Source organism: Porites lutea, chromosome 6 (assembly GCF_958299795.1).
Source record: "Porites lutea chromosome 6, jaPorLute2.1, whole genome shotgun sequence".
NCBI lineage: Eukaryota > Metazoa > Cnidaria > Anthozoa > Scleractinia > Poritidae > Porites > Porites lutea.
In genome coordinates, this window is record NC_133206.1 from 20,831,511 (window position 1) to 20,846,657 (window position 15,147).

At 41.9% G+C, this 15,147-nt stretch overlaps 1 protein-coding gene across 1 annotated transcript; it reads left to right on the forward strand.

The window, feature by feature from the left end:
* The first annotated feature begins 1,625 nt into the window (after positions 1 to 1,625).
* Positions 1,626 to 7,136, forward strand: LOC140942001 (uncharacterized). The gene has a single exon (XM_073390995.1). The coding sequence runs from the start codon at positions 1,626 to 1,628 to the stop codon at positions 7,134 to 7,136; it is 5,511 nt and encodes a 1,836-aa protein (XP_073247096.1).
* Positions 7,137 to 15,147: the final 8,011 nt, after the last annotated feature.

Sequence of the window (15,147 nt, forward strand, 5' to 3'; positions counted from 1 at the left end):
GCCTTAAGCTTTTCTGATTCGCTAGTTTCATTTCCTTAGACAACGCCTATTTTTACGTAGAAAACGCGTGGTCTTTTAAGTTTAGCGTTAGTTGGATTTCGTCGTCTGCATGTGTACATTGTTGTAGTCCATTTGGTTAGTTCATTTCTTGGTACTTAGAGGCAAGCGGGAACCGATATGTAAGCACATTTTATCCTCTGTAGTTTTGTCTATCTGGCGACTCATAAAGTATATTCCTGCAAGAAATTGTTGTAATACTCAGTATCTCGTACCATTACGTGACTACGCCTTTTTGAGTTTCAAGTAGGTTTTTACTTTTTAGTTCGGCGTGAGAATCTCATTTCTTTTAGTTTATTTAGTTTTCGTGCCTTTGCAAACGTAGTCCGTTCTTAGATTTATTTTGTTAGTTTTTTAGTATCGTATTATTCGCAGGAAGCAACCATTATTGTTTTTGGGAAGGTTTCTTTACTCCTGCGTACCCAAATTTAGGTTGATTTTATTCCTTTCATGAAGTATATTTGGTCTAATATTCTAGTTGGTAAAATTTATTATTCCTGTATTTCAATAAGTATATTTCTTTTGTTTTATTACGCGTTTTTGGCAAGGTTTTTACACCGGAACAGCTACGAAAATGAAAATATGATTGGAATGTTAGCAAAATGTTATATTATCCGCTAACCAAACTATAATTGTAATTTGTACTTTAGCTTTTAGTAATTATTTGTTACGTTGCATTATATTTCAGTTTACGGTTCGATTATCGTCAATAAAATCACCATCAAGGACTAGCTCCTAGTTTCGTGATCACAGTTGATTCATGATCGACCAGTAAAATATACCCGCTCACACGGAGTTTCGCCGCTACAAATAGTTTTAGCCGCGTGACAATTGGCTTCTCCTACAGTCGCAGCGTATCATCCGTTACAGTAAAATATCGCCGTTACCTCTAACTTTCGTGCACAATGAGTTCAAAATTGGAAATTGAAGAAACTGGAATGAACGATGACGAACTTTACGAAGGATCGAAAGAACGCCAGGAATTCGAAGGCGCGGCGTCCGGCGAGATTAAGGACACACGCGAAAGGAAACAAACGATGAAAGGAAGAGAATATAAAAAAGAAATGCTAGAAAAAAGACGAAGAACATGCAGTTCTAATCTGCAAAAACACCTTGATTCGATTCGAGAACTTTTAAACTGCGATGAACCGCCGTGGGCCTCCTTGCAGCTCGCACGCGATAACCTCGATAAAATAAAGGACGAGTTTAATGACGCACATTACGAATTTTATGAGTATATCGACTCCGAGGAAGAAAGGCAAACCGCTTACCAATGGTTTGATGTACAAGACAGAGTAGCTATAGAATTACGTACCCAGCTTGTTGACAAAATCTATTCCGTAGAAAGAAAAGCTGAAGAGCAGAAACCCAAGTCCGCCTTTTCAGGCAGCAGTAAGAGATCAAAAAAGTCGAACACCTCGGGAGGGTCGGCTAGGTCACGAAGATTAGAAGCGGCGGCAAGAAAGGCCAAACTCGAAGTCGAAAAGCAGTTTTTAGAGCAGGAACACGAAATGCGAAAATTACAAATATTAAAAGAAATCTCTATTGCCGAGGCAGAAGAAAACATAATGAAGAGAATCTTGAACGAAGAAAGCGAAATGATCACGAACGGCCATGCCAGTCGGAAACCATTAATTGACCCTGATGACAAGGATAATGACAAAGGTAACAAGATTAAGGATGAGGTCAAAAGCGAAGATGTCAAAACAGAAATTAAGGATCAATTAAAGGAACGTGAGGTCGATCAGATAAGCAAGGAACTTAATCCGAACACGCAACCTTTTGTCCCAAAACAAATACCGGCTTTCAACGCATCGCAAACCCAACCGTATCCGTCGTTTGACATCGGAGCCACTCTCAGTCATCTTGTAAGTTTGCAAGCAAAACAAACGGAATTGAGCTCGCTCCTCATCAATCAACAAAAAGCAGTTCATTTGCCTGTGAAAGAACCGCCTGTATTCTCGGGTGACAGTTTCGAGTATCCTGCTTTCATCACGGCATTTGATTCAATTATCGCGAACAACGTTCACACTGATAAGGATCGGCTATTCTTCTTAGAGAAATACACAAGCGGAAGCGCTAACGAGGCGATAAAAGGTTTTCTAGCCACGAACTCTGACACCGCTTATAAAGAAGCCCGCAAACTGTTGGAGCAGCGTTATGGGAACCCTGTGGTCGTAGCCGAAAATTACAAGTCAAATTTACGGAACTGGCGACAGATAAACGATGGCGATTCTAAAGGGCTTCGAGAGTTTTCCGATTTTTTGATACGCTGTCAGGAAGCGATGAAAACTATGAAGTCCATGGCCGAGCTTGATTCTAGCCAAATACTAGTAACCCTGTCAGCGAAGCTTCCCTCTTATTCGGGCGTCAAATGGTGCAGGTTCGCCCATGAAGAACAAGCAAAACGCCAGAACCCTGTCGGATTTAAAGATTTCGTCCAGTTTGTCAAGCAAGAAGCAGAGGTTGCTAATGATCCTGTATTCTCTCCTGACGCTCTCAAGAGAGAACGAAACAAAGCCACTAACATAAATGAGCAGCGCGTTCGTCTTACAAGACCAAAACGACGAAGTGAAGCCAGCACAGGCCAGTCTTTCTTTTCGTCTGTGACCAAATCGGGAGAAACTGCCAGAACTGCGGCTCCACTACCTCACTTAACACCATGTCCAATATGCGAAGGAAACCATTCAGCTGTGAAATGCCACAAGATCTTGAACGCCTCCCCCGTTGAAAGATACGACATCTTCTTGTCCAAAGGTTTATGTTTTAGATGTGCAAAATCAAGTCATCTTTCACGCAACTGCCCGTCCAAATCTACCTGCGGAGAGTGCGGAAAAAGGCACCACACCCTTCTGCACAGAAACGAGCCCACTGGTAAAGATAGCAAGCCTCAAGCAAAGGAAAAGGTTGATCAAAACAAACCACAAGAAAAGAAGGACTACTCGCCTAGTACCCCGGCAACAGCCAACGCCTCTAGTGTCTCTTTAACCACACATGTTGAGTCGACCGTCATTACTAACTCAAAAATTGTGCCCGTTTTCGTGTCCCATCGTGATGACCCGAAGAAAGAAGCGAAGGTCTACGCTCTGCTAGACGATGCAAGCGACACCACGTTCATTACAACCAAAGTTCAACAAGCCCTCGGAATTGAAGGAGTAGAAACCGAGCTAACCCTTAGCACCATGTCGGGAAAGGAAGTCATATCAGTGTCAAGAATTGATGGCCTCGTAGCGGAAAGACTTGACAGAAGAGCGAAAGTGGATCTGCCCAAAACGTACGCAAAGGAAGGTATCCCATGCAGAGGGAATCAGATACCCACTCCAGAAATGGCCGATAAGTGGCCCCATCTCAAGAAAATCAAAGACAAGATACTCAAATTAGACGATAGCATTGAAATCGGCCTCCTCATTGGTTGCAATTGTCCGAAGGCGATCAAACCTAAAGAAGTCATCACAGGCAAAAGTGAAGATCCCTACCCAGTACGTACATTGCTTGGATGGTGTATTGTTGGACCCGTCACTAGCACCCAGTCCCCTGAATCTCCGATAGTCTCCTCGTGCAACGCAATCTTGACACATGAAAGCACCCCTATGGAAAACCTGAGTATTGACTTCGTCGTTCGAGACAAAGCAAAGGAAATAATGAATCCATTGGCGGTAAAACAAATGTTTGAACTTGACTTTGCTGAACACCGAAGCGCGAAAAAACAAGGTCTCTCTAAAGAAGATGGGAGATTTCTGAACATTGCGGAGACAGGCGTGCACAGATGCGACGACGGCCACTACGAACTTCCTCTCCCCTTAAAGGAAGATTTTAAAGGTCTACCTAACAATAGAAATGATGCAGTCCGACGTATGTATCACCTCAAGAAACGGTTCGACTCACCAAACGGCAAGGATTATAAAGAAGAATATATAAAGTTCATGAAAGACATGATTGACAATGGTTACGCTGAAAAGGCTCCAGATGACGACAACTTGAAACCTGGCATGACATTCTACATCAATCACCATGGAACAAGACATCCAAAAAAGAAAAAACTGAGAATAGTTTTTAACTGCAGTCAGGAATATAGCGGTGAATCCCTGAACAAGTATTTGATTCAAGGCCCTTTGTTGACTAACGACCTAACAGGTGTCCTTTTAAGATTCAGACAAGAACCGATCGCCGTGACATGTGACATTGAGGGAATGTTTCATCAAGTACGCGTCAACCCTGAACATCGCGACCTTCTGCGTTTCCTCTGGTGGGAAGACAATGACCCTTCCAAGGGCCTCGTAGATTATCGCATGACAGTTCACTTGTTTGGCGCCACATCATCCCCGAGTTGCGCCAACTTTGCGCTGAAGCAAACCGCGAACGACTTCGAGGGAGAATATGGAGAGCAAGCGGCCGAATTTATCCGAAAGGATTTTTATGTTGATGATGGTTTGAAGTCAGTCCCTACAACAGCGTCAGCGGTGGAGCTGGTGAAGAACGTAAAAGCCATGTGTCATCAAGGTGGTTTCAATCTCCACAAGTTCTTATCCAACAGCAAAGAAGTAATCAAGAGCATCCCAGAAAGTGACAGAACTGAGGGTGTCAAAGAAATCGACCTAGACTTGGATAAACTCCCTTTGGAACGCACATTAGGAGTGCAGTGGTGCGTCGAGTCCGATAGTTTTGAATTCAATATCGTTCTCCAAGACAAGCCATGTACAAGACGCGGAATTTTGTCCACCGTGAGTTCCGTATACGACCCCATAGGATTCGTTGCCCCTCTCATGTTGCAAGGAAAGGCAATTTTACAAGAACTATGTGGTCTCAACCTGGACTGGGACGAACCTGTTCCAGAAGAAGTAAAAATGAAATGGGAAAGATGGCGAATGGAACTGATGAAACTTCAAAGTATCAAAATTCCCCGATGTTACAAGCCAAGCCACTTCGGTCAAGTCATCAGAGCAGAATTACATCACTTTAGCGACGCAAGTGTCCAAGGATATGGTCAGTGTAGCTACCTGCGCCTTGAAGATGAAGCGCATAATGTGCACTGCGCGTTTGTGATGGGAAAATCTCGAGTAGCTCCTCTAAAACCCGTTACCATCCCGCGACTTGAGCTTACCGCTGCTGTCTGTTCCGTACGAATAAGCCAACAAATACATCGGGAATTAGAGTACACAATCGACGAAGACTTCTACTGGACGGATAGCAAGGTAGTGCTTGGGTATCTGAACAATGAAAGTAAACGATTTCATGTGTACGTGGCCAACAGGGTACAAGAGATACAAGATTGCACCGATAAGAAGCAATGGCGGTACATAGAATCTAAACAGAACCCCGCGGACGAGGCGTCGCGTGGAATGAAAGCCAAGGAACTTCAAGATTCAAGATGGATTCTGGGACCGGAGTTTCTGTGGAGCAAGGATTGTACTTGGCTGAATAGCGACGAACAGAGCCACATCTTGAGAGATGACGACCCCGAGGTTAAAAAATCAGTCACCATGACAACATCGTCGTCTGAAAAAAGCAAGTCTACTTTGGATGAAAGAGTCGAACGGTTTTCTAGCTGGTATCGCGCACAGCGGGCGGTAGCGTTGTGCATGAAGTATATGAAGAAATTAAAGGCTCGCGCCAAGAAAGAACCTGAGGAGACAGTTCAAGTGAGAGCCCAAGATCTGGAGAGAGCTGGAAAATTAATTATCCACGCCGCGCAGTTCAAGGCATTTAAAGACCAGCTCAAGGAACCAGTAAAAGGAAAAGAGGACTCTTCAACGCACGTGACCACAAAGCCATATAATCCAGTTCGTAAATTAGACCCCTACATCGATGAGGATGGTGTTCTGCGCGTGGGTGGTCGTCTTAAGAATGCAGATTACGCTGATCAGGTTAAACATCCCATAATTTTGCCGAAAGGAAGTCATGTGACCAAACTCATTATCAAGCACTACCACGAGTACACCAAGCATCAGGGCAAAGGAATGACGCTCAACGAGATTAGGTATCGCGGTTATTGGATTATCGGAGGCTCATCCGCTGTAAGCGCCGTTATCGCTTCTTGTGTGACATGTAGGAAGCTCCGAGGACCAGTAATCGAACAGAGGATGGCAGACCTCCCAGAAGATCGACTGGAAAGTGCCCCACCTTTCACATATTGTGCAGCCGACTACTTTGGTCCGTTCATGGTGAAGGAAAGACGCAAAGAAATCAAGCGCTATGGAGTCATATTTACATGTATGGCTTCAAGGGCGATTCACCTAGAGATCGCTAATTCACTCGACACTGATTCATTCCTGAACGCATTCAGACGATTTACCAGCCGACGTGGACCCGTTCGTCAACTACGAAGCGATCAAGGAACTAATTTCGTGGGAGCCCGACGAGAACTTCTGGAAGCCCTAAACGAAATGGACCAGGAAACAATCAAGTCAAGCCTCTTGAAAGAACAATGCGACTGGATCACCTTCAAGATGAATGTACCGTCGGCAAGCCACATGGGCGGCGTGTGGGAACGCCAGATACGAACGGTACGGAACGTGCTCTCATCCCTTTTACAACACAACGCTGAGCAACTTGATGATGAATCCCTCAGGACGTTAATGTGTGAGGCAGAGGCAATAGTCAACAGTCGCCCTCTCACCGTCAATCAGCTCACTGATCCAGATTCCCCTGAACCACTAACCCCAAGTCATCTTTTAACAATGAAGTCTAAAGTCCTACTATCACCGCCTGGAAAGTTCGAGCCGGCCGATATGTACGCTCGCAAGCGTTGGAGACGCGTACAGCATCTCGCCAATGAGTTTTGGACCCGCTGGCGTAAAGAATACTTACTCAGCCTTCAGGAACGTCAGAAGTGGACAAGACCCCGTCGAAATTTAAGCGTCGGTGACGTAGTGATGGTGAAAGATTCCAACCTCTCACGTAACGCATGGCAACTTGCTCGTGTCGCTACTGTCTACCCAAGTAAAGATGGTCAAGTCCGCAAGGTTCAAGTCGCCCTCGCAGATAGCTGCCTGGACAAGAATGGAAGGAGATCTGGACCTTTGCGTTACCTAGAGCGACCAGTGCAGAAGTTAGTACTTCTAATGGCAGTGGAAGAGTGAGTACCGGGGAGATCCCCACCGAAGAGCCACAAGGTTACTTACAAACGAACACTTTGATTTTGAACTTTAATTATAGTTTTTAGTTATATGAACTTTGATTAGTGAAATATAAATATTTCAGGGGAGCCATGTAAATGACATCACAACAAGCTTTATTGATTTAGTGATATGATATCTCTCGCCTTAAGCTTTTCTGATTCGCTAGTTTCATTTCCTTAGACAACGCCTATTTTTACGTAGAAAACGCGTGGTCTTTTAAGTTTAGCGTTAGTTGGATTTCGTCGTCTGCATGTGTACATTGTTGTAGTCCATTTGGTTAGTTCATTTCTTGGTACTTAGAGGCAAGCGGGAACCGATATGTAAGCACATTTTATCCTCTGTAGTTTTGTCTATCTGGCGACTCATAAAGTATATTCCTGCAAGAAATTGTTGTAATACTCAGTATCTCGTACCATTACGTGACTACGCCTTTTTGAGTTTCAAGTAGGTTTTTACTTTTTAGTTCGGCGTGAGAATCTCATTTCTTTTAGTTTATTTAGTTTTCGTGCCTTTGCAAACGTAGTCCGTTCTTAGATTTATTTTGTTAGTTTTTTAGTATCGTATTATTCGCAGGAAGCAACCATTATTGTTTTTGGGAAGGTTTCTTTACTCCTGCGTACCCAAATTTAGGTTGATTTTATTCCTTTCATGAAGTATATTTGGTCTAATATTCTAGTTGGTAAAATTTATTATTCCTGTATTTCAATAAGTATATTTCTTTTGTTTTATTACGCGTTTTTGGCAAGGTTTTTACACCGGAACAGCTACGAAAATGAAAATATGATTGGAATGTTAGCAAAATGTTATATTATCCGCTAACCAAACTATAATTGTAATTTGTACTTTAGCTTTTAGTAATTATTTGTTACGTTGCATTATATTTCAGTTTACGGTTCGATTATCGTCAATAAAATCACCATCAAGGACTAGCTCCTAGTTTCGTGATCACAGTTGATTCATGATCGACCAGTAAAATATACCCGCTCACACGGAGTTTCGCCGCTACAAATAGTTTTAGCCGCGTGACAATTGGCTTCTCCTACAGTCGCAGCGTATCATCCGTTACAGTTACGATACAGGAGTTTGGATGACGGATGAATTGATGTGTCCTTGCGAAAGGCAAATAGGATCAGAGCATTCCCCAAAAATGCTGTAATTGACAAAAAAATGTCGATGACAGAGAGAAAAACGAGCTCGCCATGTACCTCTCCAGTAAATTCCACAGAGCAGTAAAGTCCTGCAATTGTTTGCGGGTTTTCACCTCCAGTAAAATTTTTCATTTCCATGACTTTTCTGCGATGCGGCTACAGTCAACTGAACTCTTTTTTAATATATCTGTCTTCCTTATATGACTGCTACATGCACCTTGTCAGCAAAAAATTAAATATTTGCTCCGTATTTTCAGTTTATTAAGAGCAGTTGTCTGTAAGATTCGAGCTATATTGAAAAGTCGCTGCCACACTATCTCACCGAATTGGCTAAAAATTGGCAAGTAGACTTGATTTGGGGTCTTTAATAAGGAATAGGTAACTTCAGGTTCTAATTCCTCCTATTTCGGAAATTATCGACATGGCCGGTTTTTGGGTGCCTCGGACCGGCGCCATATTAGTTAATAGAAGCTGCTTTTGAGCCTTCGACTACAACCCTGTCATCAAAGCTAATCTTCCTCTGCCGATACACATTGAAAGAACAATCCCTCTTTATTGTATTTTTAGAAACTACTTCGAAATTGATAACGTTTTCGCAACGATCGATTATACTTTTGGTGGGTATACTTTTTGAATTTTTGACACCCGCAAAATTAACAGAATTTTAAAGGCGTATATCTCTTTTGCCACATCGCATTGAAGCTTGCCACTCTGCCTGAATACTCATTGTTTGTAGTTAAATCGAGTTCGTTAATAAGAAAATTGGGCAAATTTAACGGAGCAGAAACAAAATAAAAAAAGTAATGAATGGAAGAGTGTTATAGCGACTTTGTCGACATGTCAATAATCTTTTCACCAAATACTCGCCAGGTGTTGCCAAAATTACAATCGATAATAGAGTTTCTGTCGTTAAATCTGAGTGATCTGTGTAATAAAATTAGCCTCTGTAATATAATCGATAACTCTGCTGCGAAAAACAGTATAAAAATAGGTAGATTGTATAAGGAAAAGGAAAATGAATTTGTTATGTTTATGCTACGAAGGGTAAACAAAATGCAACCATCACAGTCGAACTGGAATTTTCCTGATTTTCGATTCCTCCAGTTTCTTTATCGAAACCAGAGCTTTTAAAATTAACCATAGTAATGAAAATTGAGATGTATTACCTTACTCGACGACAAAGATGCCAGTTTCCACCTTGATCGAAAAATAGTAATATTTTCCCACGCATATCGCCGGTCGTCACGTTCCTTGCATGGCGTTACAACTCACCTGAAGCCGCCTGGTTTCAAACAACTGAACTGAAGAATCCGTGAAAATCTTGGCCAGGTAATAAATAATGGAAGTTGATATAAGTTATCATTATTAGTAAGCGAGGATGCGATGATAGTTCCAGTTACATGTATTTACAGCGTTTAAAGATTCACTCAAAACTCATGAGATATGAGCCACTGAAATAAACATAACAAGACGCTACGGAGCTAGCGTACACTTCGGCGTCGTGGTTGTGGAAATAATTAATTGTAAATGCGAAGGAATAGTAAGAAATCAAATATGGTAAGAGTAAGGTGTGAAATTATGGGATTTGACAGGATATTCTGAAAAGAGCAACATCCAAGAGGCCTACTTGCCAAAAACTAGCATTTCAGGACAAATTGTCTCCGCGATATTAGCCCAGTAATGCTCTGATGACTCTATACAAATCCTTCTAAAAAACAATTCTCTATTTTTCTTAGTCACATCAGGCTTCAAAAACAGCATAGCAGTCTCATGTACTGATTAAAGATATGTAAGGCATGGGTAAGGAGTCAATTACGTTGAGCATGGAATTGGCTAAAACTCAAAGTCACGAGTTCGAATGTTTTGAGGATAATTATTCACTGACTATCAGAACGCAGGGATGTCGGGTTTAACACCAAAGGAACATAGCCTTTACAGAGCTTTAAAACACTGCATCCACCAACACAAACTTGACTTGAACTTTGAGTAAAACTAAATAGCCTCTACCAATAATAACAAACTCTCACTTGAACTTCAGATCCCCTTCAGATATCTTACGGCTTCCGCGAACTTGTAAACACAGAACCCGAAAATCGACCTTCGTCACACTTGACCAAACACAGCAGTCCAGCTCGTGGGAAAAAACTTAGTTCGTCAAAAGAACTCGCTTGGAACTTGTATACCGTTTGACATAAGGTTCTAGAAAATACTAAACAGGCGAATAGTAGTAGCTTTTCGACATATTTTATGATTTCAGTAACTGATGCAAATCTGCTGACTCATGCTGAAATGTAAACATGCCCTAATTAATTATTCATGAATAATCCAAAAACGTAGAGAACGTTCGAGAAAGTCACGCAACGCATGAAAGCAATTTTACTACGTAACACTCAACAAAGACAAAATTTCTTTGTGCAGCATTTTGTAACTTTAAATTCATCATAAAACAGTTCGAAAGGAGGGCTCGCTCGTGAAATGTTTTTCAACACTTGAAGAGAAATTTCGTGTCTCTGCGCGGCCACGAAATATCCTCTATTTATTCCTCGAGTAATTAAAGACTAAACTCGAAGTGATCTCAAGATATCACGAAGTAGTCCGATCTCATTTCGTGAAATAGTTGAAACAAGCCGAAAAGTCACGAACTTGCACGCCCAATCTTGTCCCGAAACTAGTGCATCATTTCATAACTATTTTTCATGACCCAAACTACCTTGGGTCGCAGTAGCGCAATCGGCTAATCCCTCAACGTAGAGTCTCCTCTGATCTGACGGGTCACACAGGTGAGTCGGTTCAAACCCCGGGAAGGCCAAAATAGTGATTCATTCTTCCTCGAAAAAGTTAAAGGATAAATCAAAGAAACCGAAGTGATCTCGAGATATCTCGAACTAGTTCGGCTCTCCCTGCGTCAAATAGCCGAATAGAGCCGAAAACCTACAGACTTTGCTTGCCCAATCTTGTTAAAAAATTGCAACTTTGATACATTCCTGAGCGTCGCGAAACCTTTACTTCGCGCTCCGCCGAAGTAATTACTTCCGGGCGTTGGGCGCTGGGCGTTGGAAAAGTAATAATACTCATTCTACCTTGTACACCATTAACAACGGTTCCGTGCAGAATTTTCAGGTATTTTGTCTCAGTCACGAAGCCCGTTTTGAGGAGATTCTTTGTCTTTCCATAAAGGGTTTTTTGATAAACAGTAAAATTGGTTTGGAAGGGGTTAAGAAGAATGAGGGGTGAGCGCTAACCGTTGGTTAAGAGCAGGGCGGGTAAAGGTTGGGCGGTGAAACGAGCGCGTCCGAGCAAACAGGTGTGAAGCAGTGGCCGGGACTCTGCTTAGAAATGTCGCTTGTTTTCGACTTCGGTCAGGGCTTGCGAAACTTGCGATATGATGTGGTTTGTACATTAGACACTGCCGCTGTCATTGAATTATGGCGGCTTGAATTGTTTTCTTTCACTTCTTCCTTGTTCCTTTGTGCTGGTACGCTGTCTCCGAGAGGCAAATGTTGCTATTTTTTGCGGGAGGTTAAGTTGGAGTAGACAAACATCTCTTTCAAAGGGTTTCCTTTATTACTTCCATGACTCTACCACTGAATTATATTTTCGTTCTGCTACTCGCCAATGTCGATGTTATTCCAAAACAAAAACAACTAAGTACTGTCTAAGACACGAAGGAAAATCTCATCCATGTCATCCATGGCAAAACTAAAAGACAGCAGATCGTGTTTTATAACTAGATGACGTGTATTTTATAAATGCGTGCATCTCGTGCAAGGTGATTCAGAAATTATGCTGCTAATTTCAATCACCATCATCCTTCTTTTTAATTTTGAAAAAAACATCTCAGACGTCTTTCTGTTTCTTCGAAACTTCAAATTTAGTTTCCCCTCAGTTTTTTCTGTTTACCTTAAATTGTTTTAGAGAGAAAAACGGAGAAAAAAACCTTACAACTATTCTCAATAAATTTTGTTTACATGCGGTTGCCGGATTTGCATCGCATTGCGCGAATCGCCATGGCGCGTTGCAAACGAGAAGCAAAAGTTTGAAGAAGTACAACGCCACTATATCAATATATATCAATCTAATTTTTTGTTATGTTATATAAAATTTATCCTTCTCTAACATATATAAAAATTGAGGTTAAGAAGTGTTAAGCTTTTGCAAACGAAACGGCGAAAGACGATTAGGTGATATTTAGTGGAAGGAGGAGGTATTCAACACTTTCAAATCAAACTCAAATTTTGGCATTATACGACTAACAAGTTTGACTTATAGACGTACAGACACAAACATATGAAACCTGTTTATTGATATTGTTATGAAACGAATTTATCTATTACACATTGTAGCCTGCAATGACACAAAGAAAATAGGATTTCCGGTTTGCAAAAAGGAAAATTTCGCCGGCCTTGAAGCGCACCGGAAGCGCGGAAAGAGCGCTCGTGCCAGTCCTACTTCGCATCACACATTAAATGAAGAGCGGAGCGCTCGTTTCACCGCCCAACCTTTCTCCGCCCTGGTTAAGAGGTATCAAACTGTATAGGTTTCCATGGTATTTAACGCTGGTTAGCACTAACCGTGCTTCGAGCAACCCGGGCCAGGACTACAAAAACCACAGTCACCCCACCGAAGGGCTTTAAAACTGTGGGCAAATGCCTCACCCTATAGGAACAATTCCAGATTTTTGTTTCTTTGAAAAAGCTTAAAATCGCCAGTCAATGCATGGACGGGCCTTTCGACAACATGGTGTACCAATTGACGTAATATCGTGGTAAAAAAAGAACGCTTTTTACTGTAGGACGATGACGTCATCGCACAAAAGGCGTCTTCACTCTGGCATCCTGAATTTCAAACCGTTAAAACCTCATTTTCTCTGCTCGTCAAGAACGCCTCTGAGGACAAGTAGTGGTAATGTGCTTGTTAGAAAGACGTCCAACATAAGAAAACATTCATAATCAACTTGGTTAATGCATTGATAAAGGGAAACTTTCTCCTTTACTCTTAGGGACAGAGTTCAAAAGCGCAAAAGATTTTTATTTCAGCTCTAGTATGTGTTGTCTAACGATTTGCCTTGAGCTTCTCTAAATTTTCCAGATCAAACAAGCTGTGCCCATCGTAAACTAGACTGCAAAACAGTTCGTATTTTTGCGTATTCAACTACGCGCTAGCAGTCAAACAAAAGGTCCGAGTCTCGCTCTCTGTTTTCAGCCTCGGACCTTTTGTTTGACTGCTAGCGCGTAGTTGAATACGCAAAAATACGGACTGTTTTGCAGTCTGTACCCATCGTACATAATCTTGTCTGGGCTCCCTTGAAAAATTGCACTTCATCAGAAGCCTTCAAGTTCATCCTCCGCCGCGACAACTTCATGATCTATTTTAATGGGTGGTTTTCTGGAACTATCCTATGGCTTGTCCTTTCTGGTCGTCACTATATTAGCGAGCACGTTTCAATTTGTCTCCAGCAAAAGTATCTATCAGGAGCGTAGCAAGGATTTTCCAGGTGCGCGCACAATTTTCAAAACTTTTCCTACCTTGTTACTCAGTTCTCTCGTAACGTTTCCCCATTACATTTGCTAATTCTGTTAACTAGGTGAGGTTTGCGTGGATGAAATGGCACTTGCAATCGGTGAGAAAATTAGGTTAGACACTTTACCCTCAAGGACGACTCTCACGTTTTGCTGACACTTTCTACCTTATAAGAGAGAAGTCAAGCTTTGCCGTCCCCACTCCGTGTAAAAAATGTCGTTCGGCTGTTCAAACTACTTTTAGGAAACAACAAACTTTAGGGGTAGGAATCCAAATTGTTTTCAAATATTCTTCAAAATGTACGCCATGCAAATGGAGTATAAAAAATTGGTTTATCGAAGAAAGAGTGAATTAAAGGTGTCATGAGGCGTGTGTGATTTTATGAACTATTTAACGCGGTCCTTTTCTTACGGCTTATGTCCGTTGGTGAAATTGCTACTTGGGTTTTCTTGGATTGAAAAGGGCGAGCTCTTTCTAAACGTAGCGTTGTTTATGGAACCTCAGTATTCAGAACAGAATCAGTCGATGGCAACAACGAAAAGGCTTTTATGTGGTAAGTTACAGTGATGAACCTTGCCTCGAGATGGTCATACTTTTGTACATACCTTCAGTGTTGGTCTGAAATTGTTTTGTTATGGATGGGGGGGGGGGGGGAGAGATCAGAACATGTACCTCGTGTTGTTTACGAGACATTAAAGTACTGAAAGCTGTTAAACAGTCTTCTACAAATCAGAATAGTTGCAAATGCTTACGGGAGGCCCTGACTATATGATGATTAGGAGGGCAATATTTGGAAAGGTGAATGGTCGTGGAGTTAAGGAGATTTGACTAATCAGCCAATTTCCCGCCAAACATAAGGGCGTGGCCAGTGGCCCCAAAATTGTGTTCGCTCGCCCCGGGCTGGCTCGACTTTTGGGGTACGGTCATGGAGTTATAAACAGTGAGTTCATCATCTATATAGCCTGCTCACCCCAAAGTGACTGCATTTCGCTTTTCAGAGACCCATCAGTTACTGTATGACCCTCTCGGATCAGATTTTATGTCCGTGATGTAATACTGGTGGTGAGGTCAGTCCACAAGCAGAGTGGTGAAAAACACCGACACTTGAGCCTTTACGTTCAAAACATTCCTGGCTATCGGGAAAAAAAAAAAGGAGCTTTTTAAAAATACTGAAATAAAATGTCATTTCAAATTTCACTTTGTCACCGTTCGAAAATTATTGTTAATCAGACCAAATGAAAGTTCGCTCAAAGAGGGGGAGGTGGGGGGAGCCGTAGTTCTTAACAGTTCCAGTTTGCTAAAAA

Coding starts and splice junctions, on each gene's coding strand:
- LOC140942001 (XM_073390995.1), top strand. CDS start 1,626: ATGAAGAGAATCTTGAACGAAGAAAGCGAAATGATCACGAACGGCCAT.